General features: G+C 42.4%; 1 protein-coding gene across 1 annotated transcript in view; it reads left to right on the forward strand.

Moving 5' to 3' along the window:
* Nucleotides 1-27,654, forward strand: part of FRAS1 (Fraser extracellular matrix complex subunit 1) — a 466,514-nt gene that overhangs the window by 265,366 nt on the left and 173,494 nt on the right. The window contains exons 19-21 of the mRNA XM_022599506.3: nt 3,813-3,953; nt 6,477-6,620; nt 27,474-27,626. Coding sequence (XP_022455214.2) covers nt 3,813-3,953; nt 6,477-6,620; nt 27,474-27,626 — 438 coding nt within the window. The remainder of the gene's footprint in view (nt 1-3,812; nt 3,954-6,476; nt 6,621-27,473; nt 27,627-27,654) is intronic.

Consider the following 27,654-nt stretch of genomic DNA (forward strand, 5'->3'; position numbering starts at 1 on the left):
TGAGTGTCTTGGTGAATGGTGGGGTAAAGGTGAGCCAGGGAATACAAAGGGAAGACCAGGTAGGGGGTAGGATGATGGGCTGGAGGTGGATAACGAGTACAGTTTGGACAGAGGGAACGTGATGCCATAATTTATAACAAGTAGATAGCGATTGAGCTTGGAAATGGATACTGGTAGTATTGGGGGAATGAGGAATATGAGATACCGGTGAAACACCAAGCAGAGATATCCCTTAGGCAGTTAGATTTATGTGATTAGAGTTGAGGGTAAAAGTCAGAGCTGTACGCATAAATCTGGGACTCACCAGCATGGAGGTCATCATTAAAGCTATGGATGTTTGCCCAAGAGTGAGAAGAAAAGGGCAGAGGGTACAATTTTGGGAAGCTCCAGTATTCATGATGTAAACAGAGAAGGGCTGAAAAGAAAAGATCAAAGAGAAAGGAGACCTAGAAGTGTCTGCCAGTGTTTCCATCCGCCTACCCTGCCCCCCCACCTTCCTACTTGCCCACCCTTTCAGTCAGCAGAAACTCATTTACTGAGAACTTGTGACATGCCCAGGACAGGTATTGCGGGAGTCACAGAGATGGAGATGTGATTTTTACTCTTTAAGGGTTCCCAATCTAGTGCGGTGTTGGGGAGGTCGGTTAGATCATGTTCATTAAAAAAAGAAAGAAGAAGGAAAAGAAGGGTGAGGGAGAGAGGGAGAGCGCTTTTATTTGATTTCACTCCTTTTAATGTTCATCCCTCATCACAGTATTCCTACTGCATATCCTAGAGGATTTTGATATTTACATCATAATTTGAAAGACGTCTACCTCCAAAAATTGTTTTGACTTGAAAAGCCAGGAAATTTTATATATGAAAATTGGGATGCTGGCCCACTTTTTGCGTTATTAAAAAGAAAAAAAAATGTAGTAGTGTTCATTGTCTGAAATTTAAATAGAAAATAGAATGAACAAAAAATTGATATGTTTTAATTGTTTGGGGTAAAATTTTTACCGGAGTCAGGTTGACTGGAATTTACGACCATCTGAGGACACTTTTAGTACTGACACTATTAGTGCTTAAGCAGCTCAGTTATGCTTTTTCAGAAATATACTCAGCCATCAACCGGAAAGCCACTCTCTAAAAATGTAGTGTTACGTGGAGAAATTATTCATAGAACTTTTTTCAGATCTCTAACATATATGCCCTGTAATGGAGTTAGTCTTCCTTGAAGGATCTTAGACTTCAAACCAGAACTGCTGCTATGAAATAATTCCATAGCATGATAGACCCTCATAAAAGTCACTGAAATAGTGTAGACATTTCCAAAACCAGCACAGAATTGAAATTTCATGAGCTTTTTTGAAAGATGCCAATGCCTGTAGTTACAGAAAGAGAGTATCATAAAGAAAAAAATACATTGAGAGGAAGGTCACCCAGCATACCTTTTTCCCTCTGTGCCACACAGCAACTAACTAGCTCATTATCTATTTGGTTCTTAAACATTTCTAACGAAGGCAATTCTGAAATCTGCCGTGGGGATGTCCAGTGAGGCTTATTTCTAAAATCTACTGGGAGGCAAAGGGCCTTTCTCCTGGAATTCTTGGCCCATCAACCTTTCAACTCATTTGTCCTCATTGCTTTCTTGTTTTATATAATTCAATAACAATCTTTATTCACATTGAACCAGGTTATCACATTGATTTTGTGACCGAATGGAATGAGATGAAATAAGTTGTGTGCTCATGATATGTTAATTCACCTTCTCCCAGTTTTCAATTCCACAATGATACGCTTTGATTTCCTATTTATTAAGGAGGTATAACAGGAGGAGCTAGAAAATTTAGCAATCTTGTAAAGTCTAATATGAACATATTAGTATTATCACAAATATATTTAAGTATGTAGAAGTATGTTGCTTCCCAACATCATCGTGGAAGGCTTTGTGTTGACAATATAAATTTAGCTGTTTTTTGAAATATTGCCACCTGACTTTCTATTACATGCTGTTTCACTTTGCGTTAAACGTCTTAAATAATGAGCTAATGTGTACCCCTCCTTTACAATATTTGCTTAGCTATTCTATTTTTTTTTTAAAGAGGAAATATTTTCCCAGTGATTCTGAAAATACTTGGAAAAAAATTACTGTGACTTGTGCTATTAGAGTTGTTAACGAGGCAATGTAAAAAAAAAAAAGGAAATTATTTTAAAACGTGGAACTCTGGCTCTGTTTTTCATAGAGTAATAAATACTGTTGAACAGATAGAAAGTTCTGCCATGTATCCAGGGAGGATAATCAGAGTTTTATCAACCAGTAAGGTGGGGTGTACTGCCCAATCCAAATGGGTCCTGGCCTTAACTCAGGAGCAGGGTCCTGGAGGCCTCCTGGTACAGGTATTAAACCTTTAGGTTCTGGGTTATGGATGAAGCAGGGTGCCAGGGTGGAGCACGAGACGGCTTAGGACAGCATCGTATACCAGCCATATACCGGGAGTTTTGTACTTTAACAGCCAGTTAAACTACTGGACCAGGACATCCTAGCTCGTAACAGCCCCACATAAATCAAAGATTGAAATTTGCATTTTTATTGGGGGTTGGTGGAAATGGAGACCTCAGTGGGGTAAAATCCCATCTGGTTCTTCCAAGCTGCTGGTCTCTAAATAAATCTTCCAGGTGTTTGATAGAGGGGGCAGAGGAGGCAAAGAGGAGACTGAAGGTAGTGTCCCCGCAGGCTGTGAATCTTGTCCATTGGAGAGAAGGTGGCCTGAAATGCATGGGGTCATCCCATGCATTGTCTTACAGTTGTTTCCCCAGCACCTAGACCTACCTGAGGCTTAGTAACAAATGAATGAATGAATGATTGGAGGTGAATGACCGGCTGTTTCAAATCGTAGATTTTGTTATTATTCAGATACGGTGAGGCCAAAAGATCAAGAGACGATTGCTATAGGAGAGAGAGTTTGTTACTCACAGTTCCCAAGAGGAAGGGCATGTCACATCATGCAGGGGCCACACAGGGAAGCACTAGAGTTGGTCAGGAGGCAGAAGGAGCGAGGGGAAGACGTGGGCAAGAGGCTTTATCGTGGTTTCCGTGGGAAGAAACGAGTGAGGCAGGGTAAACAACCCATGGAGTGTCCACAGCAGTACGTATAGTTTATGCCCTCATTTTATACATGACGGAGAGGGAGGCTTGAGAAATTATATACCTTAGTCGAGGTCACAGAGAGTTGTGATGTGATGCTCTTATTCTCTGTTGTACTCCATCCCCCATTTATCATATTGCAGTTACATGCTTGTGTGTCTGTTGATGCAGCTGGTTGGGCCGCTCGAAATGTTGGACAGTCTTCTCACCTGTGTGTGTTCAGTCGCCATCAGAGAGTAGACATCATATTAAACCTTTGTGGAGTCAGTAAGTAAGGCTCCCGTCACCTTTCTCTTTAATTTGCGCAGCCTGGTCAGCGGCCCATTGATGTGTGATGGTAGAGGCACTGTGTTGAGGCAAGGAGACCCGTTGTGGCTTGCTGTTCTTTATCTGACATTCTCTGAGAATGGGAACATGGGAAGAAAGAAATGGATGACTCTGCAAGTGGTGATTTCCGTTTTGCGGCATTTATGCCTTTCTTAATCTGGGTTCCGCAGATGCTTGCTTTGTAGGGTACATCCTTGAGAAAGAAGTGTGTGAGATGTGTGCCCTGTCCTTGGAAAAATAGCTCAGTGAATGCGCAGAACTTCTATCGATGCAGGAATGTTAACAGGAGGGACAGAGCTACTGTCCTTGTCGAATGGTGGCTTTCCTGATTGTCTCCTCTGCTCTATCTTCCTTCCAGCTTGCCACCAATCCTGTTTTGGGTGTGCAGGGAAGAGCCCGCATAACTGCACAGCCTGCTGGCCTTCCCACGTGCTGTTGGATGGGCAGTGCCTCTCCCAGTGCCCAGATGGGTACTTTAACCTGGAAGGCAGTTGTACAGGTGAGTATGTAACACGCTGGGGCATATTCCCTGTGCCCATGTTTTATCTTCATAATGCAACCCGACTCGGTAATTAGAAACCTTGTCATACCAGGGGACTAGGAATGGGCTGTGAATCCTTGTCTTGAACTTGTAGGAGTCAAGGGATAGAGTGAGGGGAACAAGTGAAATTCTGTTCATCCAATAGGGAAGTGTGGACGAAATGAAAAATTAGAATCAGCTTTACCCTCTTCATACAGTGAGGGGTGGAGTTAATGGTGGTGTTCATCACGGAGATGAGCTACCACAGGTTCTCATGCATTTTTGTGGGATCAGGCGTTTGGCATTGCCTCTGCAGGTCTCTGCCCTCCTTCGCCTGGCTGCAGCCTAATAGAGCAAAAGGAGAGAGAGGTATTTATTTTCTTCCTTGACATGTCAGTCCAATATGTGTTTTTGTTTTTTGCGGTACACGGGTCTCTCACTGTTGTGGCTTCTCCTGCTGCGGAGCACAGACTCTGGACGCGCAGGCTCAGCGGCCATGGCTCACGGGCCCGGTCGCTCCGTGGCATGTGGGATCCTCCCGGACCGGGGCACGAACCCGCGTCCCCTGCATCGGCAGGCAGACTCTCAACCACTGCGCCACCCGGGAAGCCCAGTCCGATATGTTTTTAAGAGCACCTTTATATTTCAGTGACAGAGATTCAAGAAATTGCCAGTTCAGATTAGTGCAGGGTTTTGTTGGACTCGACAAAATACTAAAATTTAAGCACCTTACTGTAGCACTGTGTTTTCTTGTATCTACAGAAAAAAATGACAAGACAAAACACATTCTATCATGATTATGGTTTTATTTCTAAAAAGAGAGTGTTGAGGCCAACTTACAGGAAAAAGCCCATGGTTATGAAGTCGTTTGGTATGTGTTTCTGGAATCGGAAGACAGGTAGTAAATGTATAAAATATTTTTGAAATAAATTAACACTTGTAAGATTCATCTGGCCTCCAACACCAAAGAGGAAATTTGATGCGAACACAGATTTAGACCATTGAAGATCACTATTGTATTCCTTCTGGAATTGTCTTCTTCCACTAGCTTTTTAGTCTCTGTAGGCCCCTGATGGGTTGCTTTACTTGAAACACTCTATCAAGCTCAGTGGTGGTGGCTGGGGGGCGGGGGGGGTTCCTGGTTTCTTTGTCACTGGGGTTGTCTTTGAAAACTGTGGTCTGTCCTTATGTGCTCTCACCCTCGCCCAGTTGGTTTTCGTGTGTGGAGAATTGTTTGGGGAGGAAAGTCTGAGTAGCTCTAACTCTTCTCTGTCTGTGCCTCTGCCTGCTTGAAACCCGCAGATAGAGGGCACCGCGGGCGGCAGGGCACCAAGGTCACTGGAAATATTCTGGCAGGGAGGAAGCCCTGTGCGGTGGGAGAACGTCCTGAGAGCGCTAGTATCTTTTGGACGTGCGTTTGCAAAGTTAAGAGCCTCAGGAATGTAGAAGAGGTGATAGTTCATGCTAGCCTTCTAATCAGCAGTTCATTTTCTTGCTTGCTTGCTTTTTTTTTTTTTTTCCCCTATAACTCCTTATCTTCCCTTGGCCTCCCGCCAGAAGACATGAGAGGCAGTTGACTTTACTGGAACTCTGTGCCTTTTCTTCCCACCAGCTCTCTGCCAGAAGGGAATTCTTTGTCATCAGTTCCAGCAAGCTCTACCCAGCTCCAGCCCTTCACCTCCCCTCCTCTTGGAATCAGACAGGCTCAGACCTTCTCGTCCTTGGCAGAGAAATCCTTCCATCTCCTTCCATGCTGCCCACCTTGGCAGCACAAGTGCAGCCACAGCTGCAACCTTCTTTGATTCTTTGCCATCCTTATCTTTATTGCCTACACTTACTGGGACTCACTGCTCTTTCTCAGTGTAGTACCTCTCAGTAATTAGGTGGTTTTTCTGGGGAAAACCGCTTTGACAGTTTTGTCTAAGGGACTGAACTTCAAACATGGCTCAGGATAACCTCCAGAAAGAGGCCTTTTTCAGTTCTTTGTATTTTAATTAAGCGTTGCTGCTAAAACAGGCATCCAGGCTGTGGCCTGGAGGGAGAGCACGGCTGGCATCCGACTCCAGTGAGAAGTTTTAGTTTCCCCTGCTGTGGATGGTTCCCCCTTTGCCTGCCCGGGATTTCTAAGAAGCAAAATGTCTCCCTCTTCTGCCTGTCTCGCTCTTTGAATTTTAGAGAGGGACAGTCTTACCACTTGCTTTTCTGCTTTGTAATTTTGACCTGAACTTTCTTACTTATATAGATGGGGATGGTCATGCTGAGCAGCCAATTGCCCTCATTCAGTGGTTCTAGATTCCACGTTCTGTTCATGGCCAGTGTTTTCACTGACACTAGAAATGCCGCCTTTCGGTCAATGCCTAAGGGTGTGCCAGGCTTGCTCAAGAATCTTCCCAAGATGATTAGTATTTGAAGTCTGCTCTTAGTGTAATTTGTGGAGTACATTAAGTACTTCATGTGTTTACATGCTGAGCTGCTAATTCCAATCCTTGTTTTACCTTCTAGAGTGCCACCCCACCTGCAGGCAGTGCCACGGCCCATCGGAATCTGACTGCATCTCCTGTCACCCTCATGTTACTCTGGCTGCTGGGAGCTGCAGGACCAGCTGTAAAGAGGAGCAGTTCCTCAGCCTCGTGGGCTACTGTGCTGGTGAGTGAGACCCCCTTCGCAGTCTCAGAAATCACTAGCCAAATGCTCGGGTTCCTCCTGCCAGGCTCCAGGAGGCTCTCGTATTTGTCCTTTGTCATCAGAATAAGAGCTCTCTTTGGAAGATATTTGTCTAATGTCTGAAAACTCACTTCACTGCTTCCTATCAGACATTTAGTAACTATCTGTGGATTCAACTGGAATCTTCTAATAATACTCTTGCAATTCCTGAGAAAACGTAGACCCTCATATTAATGAAGATTGAAGTCATGATAATGGTTCCTTATGTGCGTGTGGTGCACTTCAGCTTAAGAGAGCAAGAAGTATATTCAAAACAGTCACTCAGAGGACGGTCGCCCTCTTGTCTACATTATCTCCTGCTGTGGGGAAACTTTGTCATCAGCCCCAGGCACAAAAATATAGGGAGATTCACCTAGAAGTAAATCACTTGCTTCAGGAGATGGGATTTTTTTCCTCCTCAGTTTAGTACTCAGATCTCAAAAAGAAATAAATCAGGAAAGCAGCCTGGAATTTGGATAATGATGAAGGAGCCATGCAGTGTTTGTGTTCATCCATCCATTCCTACAACAAATAACTAATGGTCAGATGCTCCGAATAACAACAACAACAAAAATAGGATGAATAAGACAATTATTTGTCCAGTGGTTAGGACTCCGAGCTTTCACTGCTGAGGGCCCAGGTTCAATACCTGGTCAGGGAACTAAGATCTCACAAGCCGTGCGGTGCAGCCAAAAAAAAAAAAAGACTAGACATTAGGGTCCAAGATCTATACCTTAGGAAGACTGAACTGTCGAGAGCGGGGCTACAGCCAAAACAGGCTGGAATTCAGGGTAAAACCCGATTATTGAGAATGCAGACATTTTAGAGGCAATGGAAGGTAGAAGCTCAGAGATTCCAGGCTTTAGACAAATGTGATACCCCACCGCTGTAGGGTGTGAGCTGTTTGCCAGTCCTGCCATTGTAGTCAGGATTGACTTGGGAAGTGGGCAAATAGGAGGCATTAGTGCCTCCCCTTGAAGAGGAATCTGGCAAGGGCGGATCTAACTGGTATTATAGTTTGTAAGCTTGAGTTCAGCTACTGATTCTTACTTTAGGATACAAAAGAGCAGCTAGTAAGAGGTTCCTAACATGGTTAAAGCACATTAGTGGATATTTTTTGAGAATCTACTGAGTCCAGGGTGCTGAGTTGCTGTTTGAGGGGTCACAGAGATCTTCCAGGCTACTTAAGGAGGTAAACCAAAGACACAAGTACAGCTAACAAATAGTACAAGGCAATTTATGGATAATAACATCGATAGGCAGAATGGGTTGTAGGAGTTCAGAGGAGGGAGAAATAAAAGATCTGGAAAGCATTGTGGAGGAGACGGGGCCTAAAGTTCTTCCTGAAGAATAGCTAGGATTCTGTTAGAGGGAAACAAGGTGGGCTTTCCAGATGTGGTTCTACCAGGAGATGGGCGCAGGGGGTAGAACATGTGGGCCATTCATGGCCAGTGAGAGTGGTCCAACCTGGCTGAAGGACAGTGGTTTGAATTAAGGCATATTAGATGAAATGGTTGGAAAATTTAAGTTGGAACCAGGGTATAGAGAACTCAAAGTTCTAGGCTGAAAAATTTGGACTGACTCTTGTGGGCAATAGGGCTATGAGAGTTTTAGGGGTGACTGTGATAACTAAGACTATGTCATAGGCAGGAACTCTTCAAGCTTTTTGGAAGATAGATTGTAGTGAGGAGAGATTATAGTCAGAGAGAGACATTAGAAGGTTGAACCTTCATAATGGCTTTTCTATTTCCAATCTATTCTGCATGTGGACCCTAAAAATTTTATGCTGGGACATATTTTATAAATAAACGTTTATATAAGGAGATTGGAAAAATTTAACTTCTAATCAACTCTGTTCCCTCCAATGTCCAGAGCCCTCTGATGGTAAAGTAGGTGATTAGGAATTGCATTAATTTTTTAAGGCTTATAAGGGACCACTAGAATAAAGGACCATGGGACTAGGCTAAATGACTCTGAAAGTCCCCAGCCCTAGATGAGCAGGTGCCACTAAAATAAGCTGGAAGGGACACACCTTGGCTGTCCTGAGATTAGGTATATTAAGTGAAGGTTTTAAATAAGGTAACCCATTGTCTAGTGCTTGGAAATCCTTTGTTGAGTTGAGAATGGCATAACAATATTTGTTACAGAAAATTTTGACGGGTAATTTCAGTTGTTGATCTTTTGGAGAAGTGCACTGACCCCAAAGTTTAATTTTTATATATATATGTATATATATATATATATATATATATATATATGCCCTTTCCAAACACATCCCAATTCTCTCTGTAACACTGTAATGCATTCATTCATTTATGGCTTCATCAAGCATTTTTTAAGCACACGCTCCATACCAGGCACTGTGCTAGGCTCAGGGGAGGCCCAGATGAATAAGATAAAGTGCTTGCATTCAAGAAATGTACTGTATAGTGAAGGGAGGAGATATGTGTTGAATATGTTATTACTGTGGCTATGAGATGAGCCTGTGGGACCCAGACTGGAGTGTGTGTGTGTGTGTGTGTGTGTGTGTGTGTGTGTGTGTGTAGTGCTGGCTGGGTACTGAAGGCTTTCTGGAATATGTCATAACTGAGATGATTTGGAAACATGAGTAAGAATTAGAGGGGTTTGGAGATTCGGAGGGGAGAGCATTCCAGAAGACGAGCCAAAGAATATTTTCTATTCAGGCACCAGCAAAGAGTTAAGTAGAATGCCAGCCCCGAGTACGGGGGTGCTGTGACCTGAAGCAGAAGGAAGCAAGGCAGGTCACGAGGGCCTTTGTATGTTCTGTTTAAGAAGAACATGCTTTGTTATCAAGGCTGTGGGGATCTCTTGAAGGTTTTTAAGGAGGGAAATGTTATGATTACGTTTCTGCAAAGAGAGAGATCTGCAGAAGATTGCGTAGAAGCAGGCCTGGGGGCAGAAAGACCTTTAGGAGGGAGTTGTGAGAATTCAGATGAGAGATGAAGCCCTTTGATGAGAAAAGTGCTGAGGGGGATGAAAAGCAAGAGGCATGGCTTCAATAAGCATTAATTATACATTAGGTTGACCTATGGGGCATTGCTGTTTTGTGGACAAAACCTGGTCAAATACTGGCAATTTTTATATGGTTCAACCTAATAGAAGCAGCAGAAGTTGGTGATCTTTTAGCCCTCAGGCTGAGGGAGAGGGAATTTGGGGGATGATTTCTGGCCAAGTAAATTCAACGAATGGGAGCATTATTTACCAAGGGCCAAAATAGGAAGATAATGTGTTTGAGCTTGGGCAGGTTGGACCCTTGGACATCTGGGGTAGCTGTCCAGGAGGACGGTGAAAGTCTAAGTGCTTGCTGAACATAGCCACCTCGAGCTTATCTGCTATCTCCATTTTACCCTAAACCTAAGGTCCTGGAACTCTTTTTTTAGCTGAGGTGTTGCTTCAGTCAGTTGTATAACCTCCTGGAGCATTTCAATGACTTTTATCTAAACTCAGGAAGGTGTTGGGAGGATCCCTAGTGATAGACAAAGCAGAAGGTAATTCACCCCTGCAGTGCGGTCAGTAGAGTGTATTTCCATCATCCTTGGGAAGGTCTAACTGTGGAAGCCCTGGAGAAGCACCCTCTCTGCTCCCTCTATCGTGTGTGAGCTTTGTAGGGTGGTAGCATTTACTCACAGGATTTATTCTGTATCTGAGCTGTACCTAAGATCATCATCAGAGACCTCTTAATTGCACTTAGCTGTTTAAGGAAGAAAATTACATCTAATCTATCACACAGACAAGAATAAACACATCCTGGGAAGAGGTCCAATAACCTCAATGTGTTATGACATGTGGAGATGTCATACGTGTGGGGTTTTTTCCCTTCAAGTCTATCAAAGCAAATATACAGTTTGTGAGAATAGGCCAGAGGTGAAGGCTTTCAGCAAAGATGAATGAACTGGGGTGAAAAAAACCAGGTTTTGTCTTCATAGATTTTTGTTCTTTATATTTTGCCCGCATCTCAACAAAGTTTTCCCCAAATTTCAAAGCCTGGGGTGTTCCCTCCATTTGTCTTTCTCAGCTAAAACCTTTCTCCTGTTCATAGAAGAGGGTGAGAATTAAAAGGAAAACATGAAGGAGAAATATCCAAATGAAGATGCATTAAAAAAATGCCTCGGGCTTTCTGGAATGTCTAATGGGAAGGTTGTACTTTTTAATTCTTACGTAGAAAAGGAGATAATACTTAGAGTAATATTGTAGAGGGGAAGACTGCAAAATTTTATATATATATTTTACTTTTAATTGAAGTATAGTTGATTTACAATATTGTGTTAGCTTCAGGTATACAGCAAAGCGATTCAGCTAAACATCCATATATGTATATATCTTTTTTTTATTCTTTTCCATTATAGTTTATTACAAGATATTGAATACAGTTCCCTGTGCTCTACAGTAAATCCTTGTTGTTTATCCCTTTTGTACATGGTGGTGTGCATCTTTTAATCCCATACTCCCAGTTTATCCCACCTAGCCTTCCCCTTTGGTAACCGTAGGTTTGTTTTCTATGAAGACTGCAAAATTTTAAATAGCTGATTTGTTAGGACGGTAGAATTCTAGGGGATTAAACATTTTCTTCTGCAGTACTGTTTTAAATGCTGGTTTGTTTTCTTCATAAATCTGTACCAGAATGTAAGCAAAAGAAGACAAGTGACAGTAAAGAAATATTGCTCTGAGAATTTTCATATTGTATTCCATGGTAGTTGAGTCCTAAGCAATGGTTAATAGGTGTTACATGCAAAAATGTCTCATGACTGAATAAATTTAGGAAACTCTCGGTTAAATAAAGCAGCTTTCTTTATTTCAGGATTTCTCAAAACCTCAACTAAGCAGATGTGCATTGTGAATCTCTGAGATGAAGGAGGCTGCCCATCATTTGCCAAACATTTCACTGCAGACCCCTTCCTTCGATTTATTATAGACTCTCACAGGGCTAACCAGTGCTTTGCAAAACAATCTTTGAGAAGCCCTGCACTAGCTGATGTTAATATGTTGGACAATTTGTTGGCACTCCCTAAAGGTAAAATGAAATACTCAACCTATACTCAGATTGTGGACTTCCTTCCTTCCATCCCTCAGTGTGTCCCTCCCTCGCGTCCTTTCTTCCTCCCTTCTCTTCTCTGTGGGCAAGCAGAGGGGGCCCCAAGAATTCTCAGGGTTGCCACTCTCTTGACTGCTGGGAGCATCAAAGAGCAATCCGTAATTATCCTCTAGCATTGGGTCTGAGAAGTGTTTGCTCTCTGAACCTGAGCTGACTGATTAGAAAACCTGTTAACATTTTTCTTCCAAATCATTAAAAAGAAAACAAAACCTTTTGAGTCCCTTCTACAATTTTCCCCATTCATTGTCACTCATTTCTGAAAGAGGAGCCTGAAAAACATGGTGAAAAAGTTGAAATGCACAGATTAAAAGAGCAACAAATCCTTGTTTTGGAATAAGCTGATAGAACTGCAACACTGAGTAATGAAAAAAACAAAACAGTTCAAATTGAACATCGTTAAGGACTGGGAAAGAGCCCTGCATGAGCCAGTGCACAGCTGTCTGCCTCCAGATACTCTGACTTGAAGCCAGAGAGGTGGGAGCCAGTTCTGTTTTTTAGTAGTTTCTGCATGTGGGGAAAGTGGGTTGGCACTGCTCTACATCTTGCTGTAGCTGCTCCTGGGGCTGTAAGCTGAAAGAAGGAAAGAGGCACACACTAAAACGTGTAGCAGTTACTACCTTATTTTCATCATCAAAATCCTACCTATCCGTCCCTCGTGGCCTCGCTCAGATTCCGTCCCTTCTAGGACCAGCTTCCTTTTGGCATCTCCCACGTTGTAATTCCTAGGTACGCTGACTTGTTTCTACCAATTACCTAGCACTTGGCATTGACTAGCTCATGTTCTCTGTGAGTTTCTGATAATAGGTGACAGTTCTGATGGCTTCTGATGTGACAAGCACTGCGCTAGTTGCTTTGAATGCATTTTGCCATTTAACACTACCAGTGATCCTCTGAGGTAGGTACTAATGTTATCTCCATTTTACATATGAAGAAACTGAACCTAAGTAAGGTTTAAGTCATTTACTCAAAATGAGAAAAGTTGGAAGATAGAGCCAAGATTCGAACCTAGGAACCTAGGATGAGGACAAACACAGTTGGTTACAACAATAGGGATTCAAGAAGAGTTTTCTGATTGTAGATTAAAAGGTAGATCATCGGGGACTGGTATGACAAGATGGTTTGGAGAGGCGCTACTGGGGAAAGTTGCAAGAACTTGCCGGTCTGTTTTAAGTGCCGGAAGCTGTTTTAGATTGCCATGTATTTTTATTTTATATACCCTTAGTAAATAAATAGATAAACTTTAAATGAAGACATTAATGCATACTAAATTTTAATAATTTATATCACTCCACATGTCCTTTAATCTTTTTCAGTGGTTACATACATGCATTTTTTAAAATAATATTTAAACTTTTAATTTTATATTGGAGTAGAGCCGATTAACAAGGTTGTGGTAGTTTCAGGTGCACAGCAAAGCAACTCAGCCCGACACGTACATGTATCCATTCTCTCCGAGACGCCCCCCAGTGGTTAGGGCTCCGCGCTGTCACTGCCAAGGGCCTGAGTTTGATCCCTGGTCGGGGATCTAAGATCCCACAAGCTGAGAGGTGTGGCCAAAAAAAAAAAAAGAAACTTTATCGCTAAAAAATGCCAACCATCATTTGACAGCATAGGGTTGCCGCAAACCTTCAGTCTGTTTAAAAGAAAAGAAAAGAAAAGAAAAAGGAATCATCTGCAAAGCACAGTTAAGCAAAGTGCAAAATGCAATGAGCTATGCCTGTACTTCTTTGTTATTTCTCACATCACTTTGTGTATTTCCATGTGTTGGCAAATAATTGGAAGAATCCACATCATTGTCATTTTTAATGGCTAAATAGCATTCCGTTATGTTTGTGTAACTTCATTTTTATGGGAGTATAGTTGCTTTACAATGCTGTGTTGGTTTCTGCTGTACAGCAAAATGAACCCGTTATACATATGCATATATCCCCTTTTTTTTGGATTTCCTTCCCATTTAGGTCACCACAGAGCACTGAGTAGAGTTCCCTGTGCTATACAGTAGGTTCTCATTAGTTACCTCTTTTATACATAGCATATATGTCAATTCCAGTCTCCCAGTTCATCCCCCACCCTTCTCTGACTCCCCACCCCATATCCATATGTCCGTTGTGTAACTTAATTTGATTGGCCGTTTTCCGGTTGTGGATATGGGCAATAACCAGCAGGAGGTAGAGTTACTGCTTGGTAAACTAAGCATGACTTCCAAGGCTTTGGCTGGGACGAGGTCTGTTTTTCATGTTATTGTTAATAACAATAATGTTGTGCTCTTGACATTTTATAGTTTTTTAAGCATTTTCTCACTTATTTTTTCATTTGATCATCCCAAGAAACCTTCCTGTGGAAGTGGGATTAAGAGCTCAGTGCAGTGCCTAACCAGCACATAGATGGTGATCAGGAAATGTCGGGCAAAGGAATGACTTGATTCTGGTGCCCTAAGGTCTACTTTAATCCCCTTCCAGTGCATCCTATGCTAATTACATCAAGGATCTTCTTAGTGTGACTCATTTTTTTTGCTTCTTATCTCTTCTCTTTCACCTTCTATTTCATTCCATCTGGCCCTATTCTTCTATCTCTATATTTTTTCAATTTTCTTGTGTCATCTTTTTTTTTTTTTTTAACACCTCCTTTATTTTCCTTATCTTCTTTTTTGGCAATGCACATTCTTTTCTCATTTCTCATCTGTCACCCTATCTCCTATTGCTTGAACTATGAGTTGCATATCCAATCTCTCTCTGGAACTTTCAGTGATTGTCTCTCCCTTGTTCTCTGAATTTGTGTTTTATTTAAGGGACCACGATGTCTGCTGAAGGGTGATTGAATATTTCAAGGCATTTCTTTTCTTTGAACTTTTACTTTCAGAAAAAAAAAAAGAACACGACCTATTTTTAAATTGAGACCTTCCTAAATTAAAAAAAAGAACTTGTATTTTCTCCTTCATGTGACTTTTTCTAAACAATATCTTATATAGCTTTAGAAATGACCTTACTTACAAGTTTTCAACTTGGCAGGGCTCCCAATGAAGTTACAATTGCTGTTGTCTTCATAAGAACTACAGGCCAGGAGCTGAATTGCAGAGAAGACTTTGAGTGTTTATGCTTAAAGAACGCAACTGAATTTAGGCTCATAGGCTATCCACTTAAGTACTAGAGACAGCAAAATTGCTATGGCTACCCTTATCTACTTTTCTTACACACATGTAAATCTCTGTGTTTACATGTAATGGGGCAAAAATAGTGACTTAGATGTAGGTATGACCATCAGTATCAATGTCAATCCTGATTGGGCCTGCCACAGATAAAGAATAATCGCTAATGTTTATTGAGCACTTCCTATGTACCAGCTCCTCATACATTATTTCATTTAATCCTGACTGCAACCCTGGGAGGTCAATCCTATGATTAGTAGCATTTCCATTTTACAACCCAAGAGACTGGATGAGAGACATTAACCCATTTACTCAGTGTTTCACAGCTAAAACGCAGTAGACCTGGGCTTTGGAGCAGTGCCACTTCAGAGGGCACGCGTGTGAACACCGTCATCAGACTTCGTCATCCGATCTAGTTCCAACAGGACCTTCTCTGCTTCTCAGCAATTGTATTACTTACAACTCTTTTGATGCGCTGTCACCTTGCTCACCATGACCTTTCCATGTGTGCTCACTATGCTTTCCCTCAACTCAACTCTCACTCCGATCAGTTGACATCTTTGCTTTCTTTAGTGTTTAGAAGATTAACATAATCTCCTAAAAACAACAACAGCAAAAAAACTCCCTCACTTTTTCTCCGCAAATGTCTCTGTATCTTCTTCTAGATACCGTTTTCCTCATTGCTTCCTTTGAGAAAGGATCTCCCTCACCCTGGCCCCGGGGGAACTCCTCCATCTGTGATCCAGAGCTGCTTTGTCCCATCACCCTCAAGAGGTGGTCTAGCCCAATAGTTATTTCCTCTTTTGGTTACTCATTTCATCTCCTTCCTTGCCTCTTTTATCTTTCCTTCTCTTCTTCCTCCCTGACCCCCTTTCCTTTAGGACCTTAGTGTCTTGATCCAATGCTCATTTCTGTTTTCTCCTTAGAGTCTATCTCAAGTCCACACATGGTCATCATCTCCAGACTCTCATTTCTATCTGTCTACCTTCTGGACATTTGATCCACAGGAACAACATACTCAGAAACCTCCAAAGAAACCTCCCCCACCAGGTCCTTCCTTCCTTCTCCTGACTCTCTTGTCGATCCACTACTGATTTTTTCAATCAGCGTAATTCAGAACTGAGTACAGTTGACCCTTGAACAATGTGCGTACGAACTACACAGGTCCACTTACTTATATGCAGATATTTTCCACTAGTATATATTACAGTACTACATGGTCCACGGTTGGTTGAATCCGAGGATGCAGAGGATGGGGGTGGGGATACAGAGGGCCGACTATAAGTTATACTCAGATTAACCCCTGCATTGTTCAAGGATCAACTGTAATTCAAAATTGAGTTACACCTGCTTCCTTCCCACCCCTATTCCATATTTTAATCATTGCCACATCTTGCAAAGTTAAAGTCCCTCTTATTCCCTTTGGATAAAATACTCTCTGGTCCTCCTTAGACATTAATTGCATTTTAAGTGTGGCTTTCTTCTAACGTTGGACCTTGTCATGAGCATCTTGAGGGAAGGGTCTGACTCTGACTCAGTGCTCTATCTCCTGCAGCAACTTCCATAGTGCCTCACACCCAACTCACATGCCATAAATGTGGATCGAAGTGAACTTTTTTCTGTTTTGGAGGTAAGGCAAGAGTAAAACATAAACTGATGGGAGGTCAGGTACAAGGCAGGAGTGGTGCTCATGTTTCCTTGTTGGCAGCAAGAACTGGCACCAGAACTGAGGAGAGAGCCTTGCTCTTACATCTGACACTGCCTCTCACCCACTCCTTCTTCCAGCTGTCCGTCTCCGTGGGTCCTACTGCAGCCTTCTCACCACATTTGTAAGTTTGTCAACACTGGGTGGAAATCACTGTCCTGTAACGCTAAGGCCAATCTGTTGTAGTAGGTTTTGTTGTTGTTGATGATTGGTTTTTTCAGGATAAAACAATAGCCACAGACACTGAAAAAATGGGAAGTTTTGTTTGTCTGTTTTGTTTTGTTTTTGTACTAACTGAGAGCTAACCCTAAACCCTAACCCTAAAAAGAACACGTGATTTCTAAAGACCTCATGGGTGGGCTAGGACCAAAGTGATGATCAAAAGGGGAAGAGAGGAGGCTTCTTTTCCTTCTGCCATTCATATGTTATTTTCGGGATTCCTGCTGTACTTGTCTCACAAGTAGAACCCTGTCAATTTTAAAAGTGGCATCAGAATTCAGTCTATACACACTTTAAGGACCCAGAGCTTCAGCACGGAATCATTCCCTTTTCACCCGATGCGGAACAGATACAAGTGCTGATTATTTTAACAGCTTCCAAACACATTTAATGTGGTTTCATTAAGAACCTAATCGACTGATAGGACATTATTAAAAATCTCACTATGTGTCTAAAATTGTCTTTATAGGTCCATTATTTATCAGCTAAGGAGTCACTGCCCCATAAAACCAACATCCAAAGCCACTGCTTCAACAGTACACATTTACTTGGATATCTTCAAGCTTTTTTTCACTTTGCTCCAAAGATGTGAAATAAGTCATTTCACTGCCGTGTGCTTCCATCCATCGCGATTGTGCGTAATCCTCACTGATCCTTGAAGCAGAGCCTTTGTGATTTGAACATAACATCACATGGTGATGACCACATATAATTTCCTCACAGCTGCAGGGTGACATGTTAGAGGATATTGCCGCCGCTGAGTCAAAATATTAATTCCTTATGTATTTACATTTTTAGTATGTATGCATGCTGTGCATATTTAGAAAACAAATGGAATCTTAAGTGCATTTATTTCAGCTCGAGTCGATACTCCATTTCCAGGCTCCCTTATAGTGTGTTCATTACTTTGTTTAAAGTGCGATTCACCAGGTTTGTTAGCAAGCAGGCACATACACAAACACCTGGAAGTCCATCTGCCCTTCCCCCTCCACATGTTTATTATATACCAGTAATCTGAAACAGACTACACCTAAATGTATCCTGGGTCCCTCTCCTCTCCTTGTCATCCTTTAATAAGTCTTTTATTTAAAGACTCTTTACTATAATTGAAATAGTGACAAATAAGGATTTACTTACTGAGTAGCTATGGGAGGACTCTGAGAGACGGGCTTCAGAATAGGCTCTGTTTTTAAGCAATTAATGGATGCATGCTCACCATTTAGACATATTTGAGGTTAGCCTCCTTTTCTGATTACAGACAGGAAGGTCAGATGCAAATGCCTTCCTGCACAGATGGGGCTTTTATGATGGGCAGTTAATCCTTGCAGAGGCTGCTAGATTGGTGGGTTGGAAACTCAATTCCCCTATTTTAGTAACTGTGGTCCTGGTACAAATTAAGCAGTGACAGTATAAACTTCCTCTAGTGTATCCTGTGAACTCGTTCCAGACATCCATCACCTGTGGGGAGGAATGGGAGTGGAAGGTGGGGTGAGGACGATTACAGGAGAATTCACTCTGTGGTTTGTCGGCCTTTCTGAGAATACTGGCATTTTAAGGACACCGTTTCTGACAGTTGTGCTCCTACCAGTGTGGGTCCAGCAAGGATCTGAATCAGGATTTGTCAGATGGCACCACCTACCAAGAAGAATTCAAGACTTACTTCCCAATCAGCTTAATTCTGCGAAAATATGCCCCTAGATTTTACTGTGCGTCAAGTGACTGGTGTCGTAGCAGTTCCCTCGGACACATAGTCAGTCACCTCCTGCAGCGCCTGGAGATGGGCTCCTAACACCTCTTAACTATGTCTAGATTGTATAATTAATACATCTGGCTGGTCATGGGGAGATTTCTCTCTTCATTCTCTCAAACTGTACTGACAAGGCAGTTGTAAATTGCCACACACACAGCCAAGTAGTGCCCTGTTCCTCTTGGCCTGGAGTGGATTTTGAGAACCAAGTGGTGCAGTCCAGGTGAAGCTTCTCATGGGCCTCCAAATTCCCCACAATTTCCTAATATTTTGACTCCAATGTTTTTTTTTTTTCTTTCATTTAGCAAATTGATAAGGGCTCCTTGCTAGGTACTACTGATTTTGCCAAATTCTACTTTGTTTTGAATCTTAAAGGCATTTTAGAAGCTGACAGTTTGTGGAAAGGTCTTCCCTGGTCGTGCCTGAAAGACAAACCACTGGTGTGTTGGTTTTCTTTCTCAGGGGACACCTGAGATCTCCGTCCCTGGTCACAGAAGCCTTCGTATACCTACACTGTAGGATTCTTAGTTTTCCTAATATGCCTACTCTAGCATAATAAGCCTTTAGAAAACTGTTCAGCAGTGGATGTTATTAACAGAGAAGGGTCTTCTGTGGACATAGTGGAAGGGGGAGGGGGACAGAAACATAGGGACCCCTCTCGTCGCCCCAGAAAAGTTCACATTGAAAGCTGCTGTGTGTCAGTTTTCTTGGATTGTTGGTTCTTTGCTGTGGTTTTAATGTCTTCTGCCATCACTAGTTACCTTTCATACAACAATTTCTCATTTAAACCTGTAGTAATAACACAGAGACTTCAGTAGATAGACTGGTATACACATAGACAAACCCATTTCCAGTCACCACGAGGATAAGTCCATACACTTTTTCGTGACTTACAAGGTATTTCAAAATTAGCACAGGTCCTGAGTGGCTCTTCCGAATGTTCTTCAAGATGCAGCCATGCTGGACTTTTTTCAGTTCCTTGAAGGCATCCTGTTTTGTTGCGCTTCTGGGTTTTTCCATGTTTTTCCTCTTCTTGGGACCTCTTCCAAGCTCTCTCACCCTGCCCATCTCCTCCAGCAGCTGACTCCCACTCAGTGTCTCTGTCTCAGCTTCCTCCAGGCAGCTTTACCTGCTTCCTGGACCGAGCTGGTACCCCGTCAGAGACTTCCATGGTCCCTGGGCTTACCTGGTTTGCATTTTACAAAAGTTTGCAATAGTCTCAAGGCAGTCCCGTGTCTAAGCGTCTGCCTTACACTCTCTTGTTGCTCATCCCACTGTGCCACCGTCTCTATTGCCTCATGACAAAGGACTCAGTTTGGAGACGACTTTCTTTAAGTCAAGAAGCCCAGCCCAAGTCTGCTTCACTGTTGGATTCTTTTTTTTTTTTTTGCGGTACGCGGGCCTCTCATTGCTGTGGCCTCTCCCGCTGCGGAGCACAGGCTCCAGACGCGCAGGCCCAGCCGCCATGGCTCACGGGCCCAGCCGCTCCGCGGCATGCGAGATCTTCCCGGACCGGGGCACGAACCCACGTCCCCTGCATCAGCAGGCGGACTCCCAACCACTGTGCCACCAGGGAAGCCCCACTGTTGGATTCTTGAATATTCCACTCAGCTACCTCCAACCTGTTCCACAGGAGGGGAGGGGAGAGGCAAATTGAATGGTCTCTCTGCTCCTTCTTCCTCTCCAGCTCGAAGGGTTTTTCTAGGCTGGGGTACAGAGGTGGAGAGTGTAGGGGTCGTATTGGTGGGGGAGGGCCTGGGTCTCCTAGCTCCAATTTCCACATTCAAGTTTGTTTTTTCTTCTATCTTTCACCTGTGCCCTGGGCTCTGTGAATTTGATATCTGTGCTGGTCTGATTCTGCTGAATTTCTCTGGGAGCACATGGCGGCCCACACTCTCAGGTCTAATGCGGGATGGTTGCAGTGGATGAGGAAAGAACTCACGGGCTGATATCTCAAATTATTATGAGATTACACAGATTTCATACTTAAGTGTAATTATGTATCCAGGGTCCTTATCCCCACCATACTGAAAGCTCTGTGAGTACAGTAGACATCTGAACAGTTTTGTTGTTTGAAAGAAAGAGTTTTTAAATGCTCAGCCTCACTTACAATAAAAGAAATCCAAACCAAAGCAACTATGTAACACCAATTTTCACCAACCAAATTAGCCAAGATCATTTTATTATTTTAAAATTTCCTTAAACAACAAGGTCTTACTGTATAGCACAGGGAACTATATTCAATATCCTGTGATAAACCACAGTGGAAAAGAATAGGAAAAAGAATATATATACATGTATAACTGAGTCATTTGCTCTGCAGCAGTAATTAACACAACACTGTAATTCAACTAGACCTCAATAAAAAATAAATTTAAAAAAATTTCCTAGTGCAGGCAAAGTTACAATGAAGCAGTCTCAAGAATGTATCTTGGATGTAACTTTTTTTAAAATAAATTTATTTATTTATTTATGTTTGGCTGTGTTGGGTCTTTGCTGCCGCACGCGGGCTTTCTCCAGTTGCTGCAAGCGCCGGCTACTCTTCATTGTGGTGTGTGGGCTTCTTAAGGCGGTGGCTTCTCTTGTTGCGGAGCATGGGCTCTAGGTGCACAGGCGTCAGTAGTTGTGGCTTGCGGACTCTAGAGCGCAAGCTCAGTAGTTGTGGTGCATGGGCTTAGTTGCTTCGCAGCATGTAGGATCTTCCCGGACCAGGGCTCGAACCCGTGTGTCCCCTGCATTGGCAGGCAGATCGTTAACCACTGCACCACCAGGGAAGCCTGACTTTGTCTTTTAGCAAATAATCTAAAATGCACAAGGGTCTTATCATGGCCTTCATTATAAAAGTGGGCAAATTGGAAGTAAATGATCAAGTATAAGAAAAATGGTAATTTTTTATTTGTTTATTCAATGCTGGAATATTATACAACCCCTAAAAATGATGTTTACGAAGAGTCCCTAATGACACGTGGAAATGCTGATGGTACTGAGTGGGAAAAAAAAGTTATTATATGACAGTATTTAATATAATCTCATCTATGTAAAAATCTACATATGGAAAGTTGTATAGAAAAAGAACTAAGAGAAAAATACCCGTTAATAGTTATTTATTCTAAAAGGCCCACATGGGGGGATTTTTATGTTCATTTATACTATGTAAAATTGTTTTTCATATTTTCTTCCATGGCTCACTTTGTAGTCAGAAAAATAAAACCGTAAGCTCCCTGTTTTGAGCCCCCTGTCTGCATAGAAGATCACAGTGGCCTCTGGGGCTTGAGCCTGAAGCTTGCCTACAGTTGGTGACCAGGGGGACTGGCCACTTGTAGCCTGTCACAACTGAGCAGCCTGCCCTCGGGAACGATGCTTTTCTGATTGTATATCAGAACACTGGGATTAATCCTCAAGCCCTGTTGCTCTGATTTCTGGCTTCTTTCCCTGTACATCATAACTCATTTTGAGTTCTCCCAAGGAATTCTCTCCTGCAAAGAGATTTTGACTTCAAGCCTCTTAAGACAAAGGTGTTTCCTAGGTTTTAGGAATTTATTTTTCTTTTCTGGTAGGTTTAATAAAAATCAGTCAACCTTCAGATTGACTCCAGAGCAAGGTTTGAGAGCATATTGGTTTTGTGTGGTGTTCTGTTGGGGGCTTGTATAAGACAGAGTTGGGAAGAGAGGTTTGCAGGAATGTATTAACACAGGACCCACTCAGACTGTTGTTTTGGGGTCTATTCACAGGATTGGGTGTTCACTACGAGTTTTTAAGCCATGGATAAATGAATAAGGAAGAAATACAGGTAGCGAACAAAAAGAGTTGAACTTTGCAGACTCAAGTAGTTAACAGTCTCATGTGTAATGTGAAACTGTAAACTAACTCGGATTAATGTGATGCTTTGGGCAACCTGCGGTTGACTGTTTTATATTTTCAGGTGTCATTTATTGATTTCTCCTTGCCTCTGGGTACTTGCTCCATCATGCAATGTGGTATGTCTGGTGATTGATCTGATGCCTCTTTCAAGGCTTAATATGGAGCCATGGAGCGAGGCAGAGGCCTTGAGTGATTCTGGAGCCTCTACAACTCCCTCTTTTGTTTTTTTATTGAAGTATAATTGACCTACAACACTATGGTAGTTTCTGGTTTCACAACATGGTGATTTGATATTTCTATACATTACAAAATGATCACCACGATAAGTCTAGTTACCATCTGTCACCATACAAAGTTGTTATACTATTATTGTCTGTATACTCATGCTGTAGGTTTCATCCCCATGACTTATTTATTTATTTATTTATTTATTTATTTATTTATTTTTAACATCGTTATTGGGGTATAATTGCTTTACAATGGTGTGTTAGTTTCTGCTTTATAACAAAGTGAATCAGTTATGCATATACATATGTTCCCATATCTCTTCCCTCTTGCGTCTCCCTCCCTCCCACCATCCCTATCCCACCCCTCTAGGTGGTCACAAAGCACCGAGCTGATCTCCCTGTGCTATGCGGCTGCTTCCCACTAGCTATCTATTTTACGTTTGGTAGTGTATATGTCCATGCCACTCTCTCGCTTTGTCACAGCTTACCCTTCCTCTTCCCCGTATCCTCAAGCCCATTCTTTAGTAGGTCTGTGTCTTTATTCCTGTCTTACCCCTAGGTTCTTCATGACATTTTTTTTTCTTAAATTCCATATATATGTGTTAGCATACGGTATTTGTCTTTCTCTTTCTGACTTACTTCACTCTGTATGACAGACTCCAGGTCCATCCACCTCATTACAAATATCTCAATTTCATTTCTTTTTATGGCTGAGTAATATTCCATTGTATATATGTGCCACATCTTCTTTATCCATTCATCCGATGATGGACACTTCGGTTGTTTCCATCTCCTGGCTACTGTAAATAGAGCTGCAATGAACATTGTGGTACATGACTCTTTTTGAATTATGGTTTTCTCAGGGTATATGCCCAGTAGTGGGATTGCTGGGTCATATAGTAGTTCTATTTTTAGTTTTTTAAGGAACCTCCATACTGTACTCCATAGTGGCTGTATCAATTTACATTCCCACCAACAGTGCAAGAGGGTTCCCTTTTCTCCACACCCTCTCCAGCATTTATTGTTTGTAGATTTTTTGATGATGGCCATTCTGACTGGTGTGAGATGATATCTCATTGTAGTTTTGATTTGCATTTCTCTAATGATTAATGATGTTGAGCATTCTTTCATGTGTTTGTTGGCAATCTGTATATCTTCTTTGGAGAAATGTCTGTTTAGGTCTTCTGCCCATTTTTGGATTGGGTTGTTTGTTTTTTTGTTATTGAGCTGCATGAGCTGCTTATAAATTTTGGAGATTAATCCTTTGTCAGTTGCTTCATTTGCAAATATTTTCTCCCATTCTGAGGGTTGTCTTTTGGTCTTGTTTATGGTTTCCTTTGCTGTGCCAAAGCTTTTAAGTTTCATTAGGTCCCATTTGTTTATTTTTGGTTTTATTTCCATTTCTCTAGGAGGTGGGTCAAAAAGGACGTTGCTGTGATTTATGTCATAGAGCGTTCTGCCTATGTTTATTTTGTCACTGGAAGTTTGTACCTCTTATTCTCCCTCACTTATTTCACTCATCCTGCCCACCCTCTCCCTTCTGGCAACTGTCTGTTTGTTCTTTCCATCTATGACTCTGTTTCTGTTTTATGTTTGTTCATTTGTTTTTCTTTTTAGTTTCCACATGTAAGTGAAATCATATGGTATTTGCCTTTCTCTATCTAACTTATTTCACTTAGCATAATACCCTCAAGGTCCATCCCTGTTGTTGCAAATGGCAACATTTCATTCTTTCTGTGGCTGAGTAATATTCCATTGGATATTTATGCCACATCTTCTTTATCAATTCATCTACTGATGGACCTTTAGGTTGCTTTCATATCTCAGCTTTTATAAATAATGCTGCAGTGAAGATAAGGGTGTATATGTCTTTTCAATTTAGTGTTTTTGTTTTCTTCAGAAAAATACCCAGAAGTGGAATTGCTGGATCGTGTGGTATTTCTGTTTTTAAGTTTTTGAGAAACCTCCATACTGTTTTCCACAGTGGCTGTACCAGTTCCCATTCTCTCTCTCTGTAACTCTTGAGCCCTTTCCACTGGCTTTTGGTAGCTGTATACCAAAATGAGGCAAACAGCCATGTCTGGTTTAAGACCTCCAGAGAATGAGACTTAAGTTAAGAGGATAGAAGAAGTTAAGGGTTGTAAGGAATTTCTACACTTATCAGGCAGTCAGAGGCAGAGAATGACCGAGAGGCGCACCAGGATAAAGCATGCTAAGAGGGGAAAGGAGGTCAAAGAAGGGGGTGATCCGAAGTGTCATGTGTTGCACACCTTTCAGGTGGGTTAGGACTTAGAGGAGGCCATTACGTTTGGTCATTAGAAGGTGGTCAGAGACCTTTTCAAGAGCAATACAACAGTTGAATTGTGGAGGTTGAAGGCAGGTTACAGTGAAGTGAGAAGTTACAGAGGCAAGGAAGTTGGGTGGTGAAGGAAAGAAAAGAGATGGGGAGGTCGTTGAGAAAAACTTTGCGGGGAGTAGGTAACGCGGAGCATGTTTGGAGGTTGAGGTCGAGGAGAGTGAAGAGAGATGGGGGTAAAAGATGCACTAATGTTGCAATAATGTTGAAAATCGGATTAAAAAATGGGGGTGGAGGAATTAGCCATTTCATCCTGTGAGGGGAGATGAAATGAAATAGAGGGTTTGGCAGGAAAGAATCAAAGGTGTTCATGCTTGATGGGCTGAGTCAAGTAGAAGGTGAAATAACCGGGTAGGATGTGGAAGGGTGGGCAGCGTGGGCTGGTGACCAGGGAAGCGTAGCAAGGGTTTCAAAGCTGCTGCCATGAGAGCGGGAAGGAACATCCATAAACCAGCTCTAGGTGCCTTTAGAAGTAATTAATATACATCACACTCTTCATTTAAACAGCTCCTAGAGATCCCCATGATCAGACAAATCCATAAATATTTATTTATTGTACCCACACAATATTCCAGAGATCTGCTTACTTTCTCTTCAAAGCATCCCCTTGGTGATTATTCTTTTTCATTCCTCTAATTGTACACTAGAGAAAGCCTCAGTTAGATGCAACTAGTTTTTAGACCCCTGCACACCTGCGGATCTTGTTGACGCATGCCGGAGCCCCACACTCTCTGTAAGCACTGGCTTTAAAGAGGAAGAGGCCAAGACTTTTCAAATAATGGAGCCTTGAATCAGTCATGTTTCCTGGGTTTTCAGTTCTAACCTGTACCCACTCATTAAGGTAATCGTAAAACGGAGTTACCTCCACCTGCTCCAGGAACTTTCAAAGTGCTCCTGGCACTGTGAGGAAAGCACAGGAAAAGGAAAACAAAAAGGTTGGCATTGTGTGGAAACCGTACACTAAGTCGGGGGGAAATAGCCTTCTTATCAGATTTCTCTCAATACAGCCATCATTTCCTTTATAATTTACTGAAGGACTATAATGGGGATTAATTTGCCTCTTAGGATATCAAGAACTGTTTCTAATATTGGCAAAAGGTTGCCTGTAATTTGAAACTCCTGAAGTTCAGAGAAAGGTCGGGGCCTGTTCACTTGTGTGCTGCTAAAAGAGGATTTTTGCGGAGGACACTCCGGGTTCAACTTCTGGAATGGCTAGAGGTCTCAAAGGCTTCTCATGCGGATGAGTGGGTGCTGGGTATGGGACTGAGATCTCTTCTTTGGCAAAGAACACGTCTCAGGTGATCAGCAATTAAGAACGTGTATCACCGAGGGTATGGAGAGAAAGACCCGTTTTAACAGATTTCAAGGACAGGGAATCTGTTTTATTGACAAGGAGTTTTTAGTCTAAATATCGCTAGAAATCACTATCTACAAGACTGGGATGAAACAAGACCTATGTGGCCGCTGAATGGTGTTTTAGCAACTGCAAACAGTGCTTTGAATCCTACAGGGGAAGATGGACAGGACCTATAACCAGAAGTCTCTTCTCTTTTCCTAGGTCTTTACTCCTTTTTCATTTTGGGGGGTAATTCAGGATTTGTGGCTTTTCTTCCACCTTTGGGATGGAGGATGGTAAATGGGATTTGAAGCGTTATTACCACTTAAGGTAGGACAGAGGGCATTTTCACCTATATGGGGAGCTGAACACAACCAAGTTCTTTAATTAAAGGATGACTCTTACATGGGTGAGAACAAGAGACAGTGCTGGCCATCCCAGATAACTTGCCCTATAGATTTAATCACAACTGATACAACAGCTTCTGTGAAGTGTGTATCAGGTCATGAAAATGACTTTCCAACTCAGCTCTTTGTAACTTTACCTCTAGTTAAAGACTAAACTTTCCCCCCAATTCTGTTATCAACCAACCTTAATTCCCCACCCCCCCCCACCAATGCCTGAGGCTGGTTTGCTGACTCCGGAAGGCCACATTTGGGAGATGAGCCTCATGGGGCCTCTGAGCACAGCTTAGGAGCTCTGTGAATGAGGGGCACACGGTACCCGAGTTCTGGGTGCTCTCGGGGGATATGCTGATACGATGAACTGTTTCTGTTATCTGATAGTTCTTTCTCTACCCCCTGGCAAGTATCTTTCACATGCTGCCCTAGGACTTGAAGGTTGTTCAATCGGAAAGGGATGAAAACTCAGTTGCTGTGCTGGGCCTGGCCATTTGCTAAAAACCTCAAACACGCAATCTGTACAGGTCCCAAGCTTCTACTTTACTGATGTATACTGCCTTTGCGCTACTCTCCAGCCATCTGTGCTGCAACAGTGGTCATTGCAATCCCTTTTACCCTTTGGTGTAGAAATGAGGTGCTGTGTTCATAGCATCCGTGCCTTCTCTGTACTCCCATGTCCTCTCCAGACTGCCATCCTCTGTGCCAGCACTGCGCAGCTGACCTCTACAACACCGGGAGCGTCTGCTTGAGGTGTCAGAATGCCCGGTACCTGCTGCTAGAAGATCGCTGTGTTCCCGATTGCCCTTCTGGATACTTCACAGAGAGAGGAGCTTGTAAAAGTGAGTAAGTGCTGGACACAGGAGCTGC

This window comes from Delphinapterus leucas, chromosome 5 (assembly GCF_059928025.1).
Source record: "Delphinapterus leucas isolate spDelLeu-1000000601 "Yukka" chromosome 5, BTC_Dleu_Yukka2, whole genome shotgun sequence".
Taxonomy (NCBI): domain Eukaryota; kingdom Metazoa; phylum Chordata; class Mammalia; order Artiodactyla; family Monodontidae; genus Delphinapterus; species Delphinapterus leucas.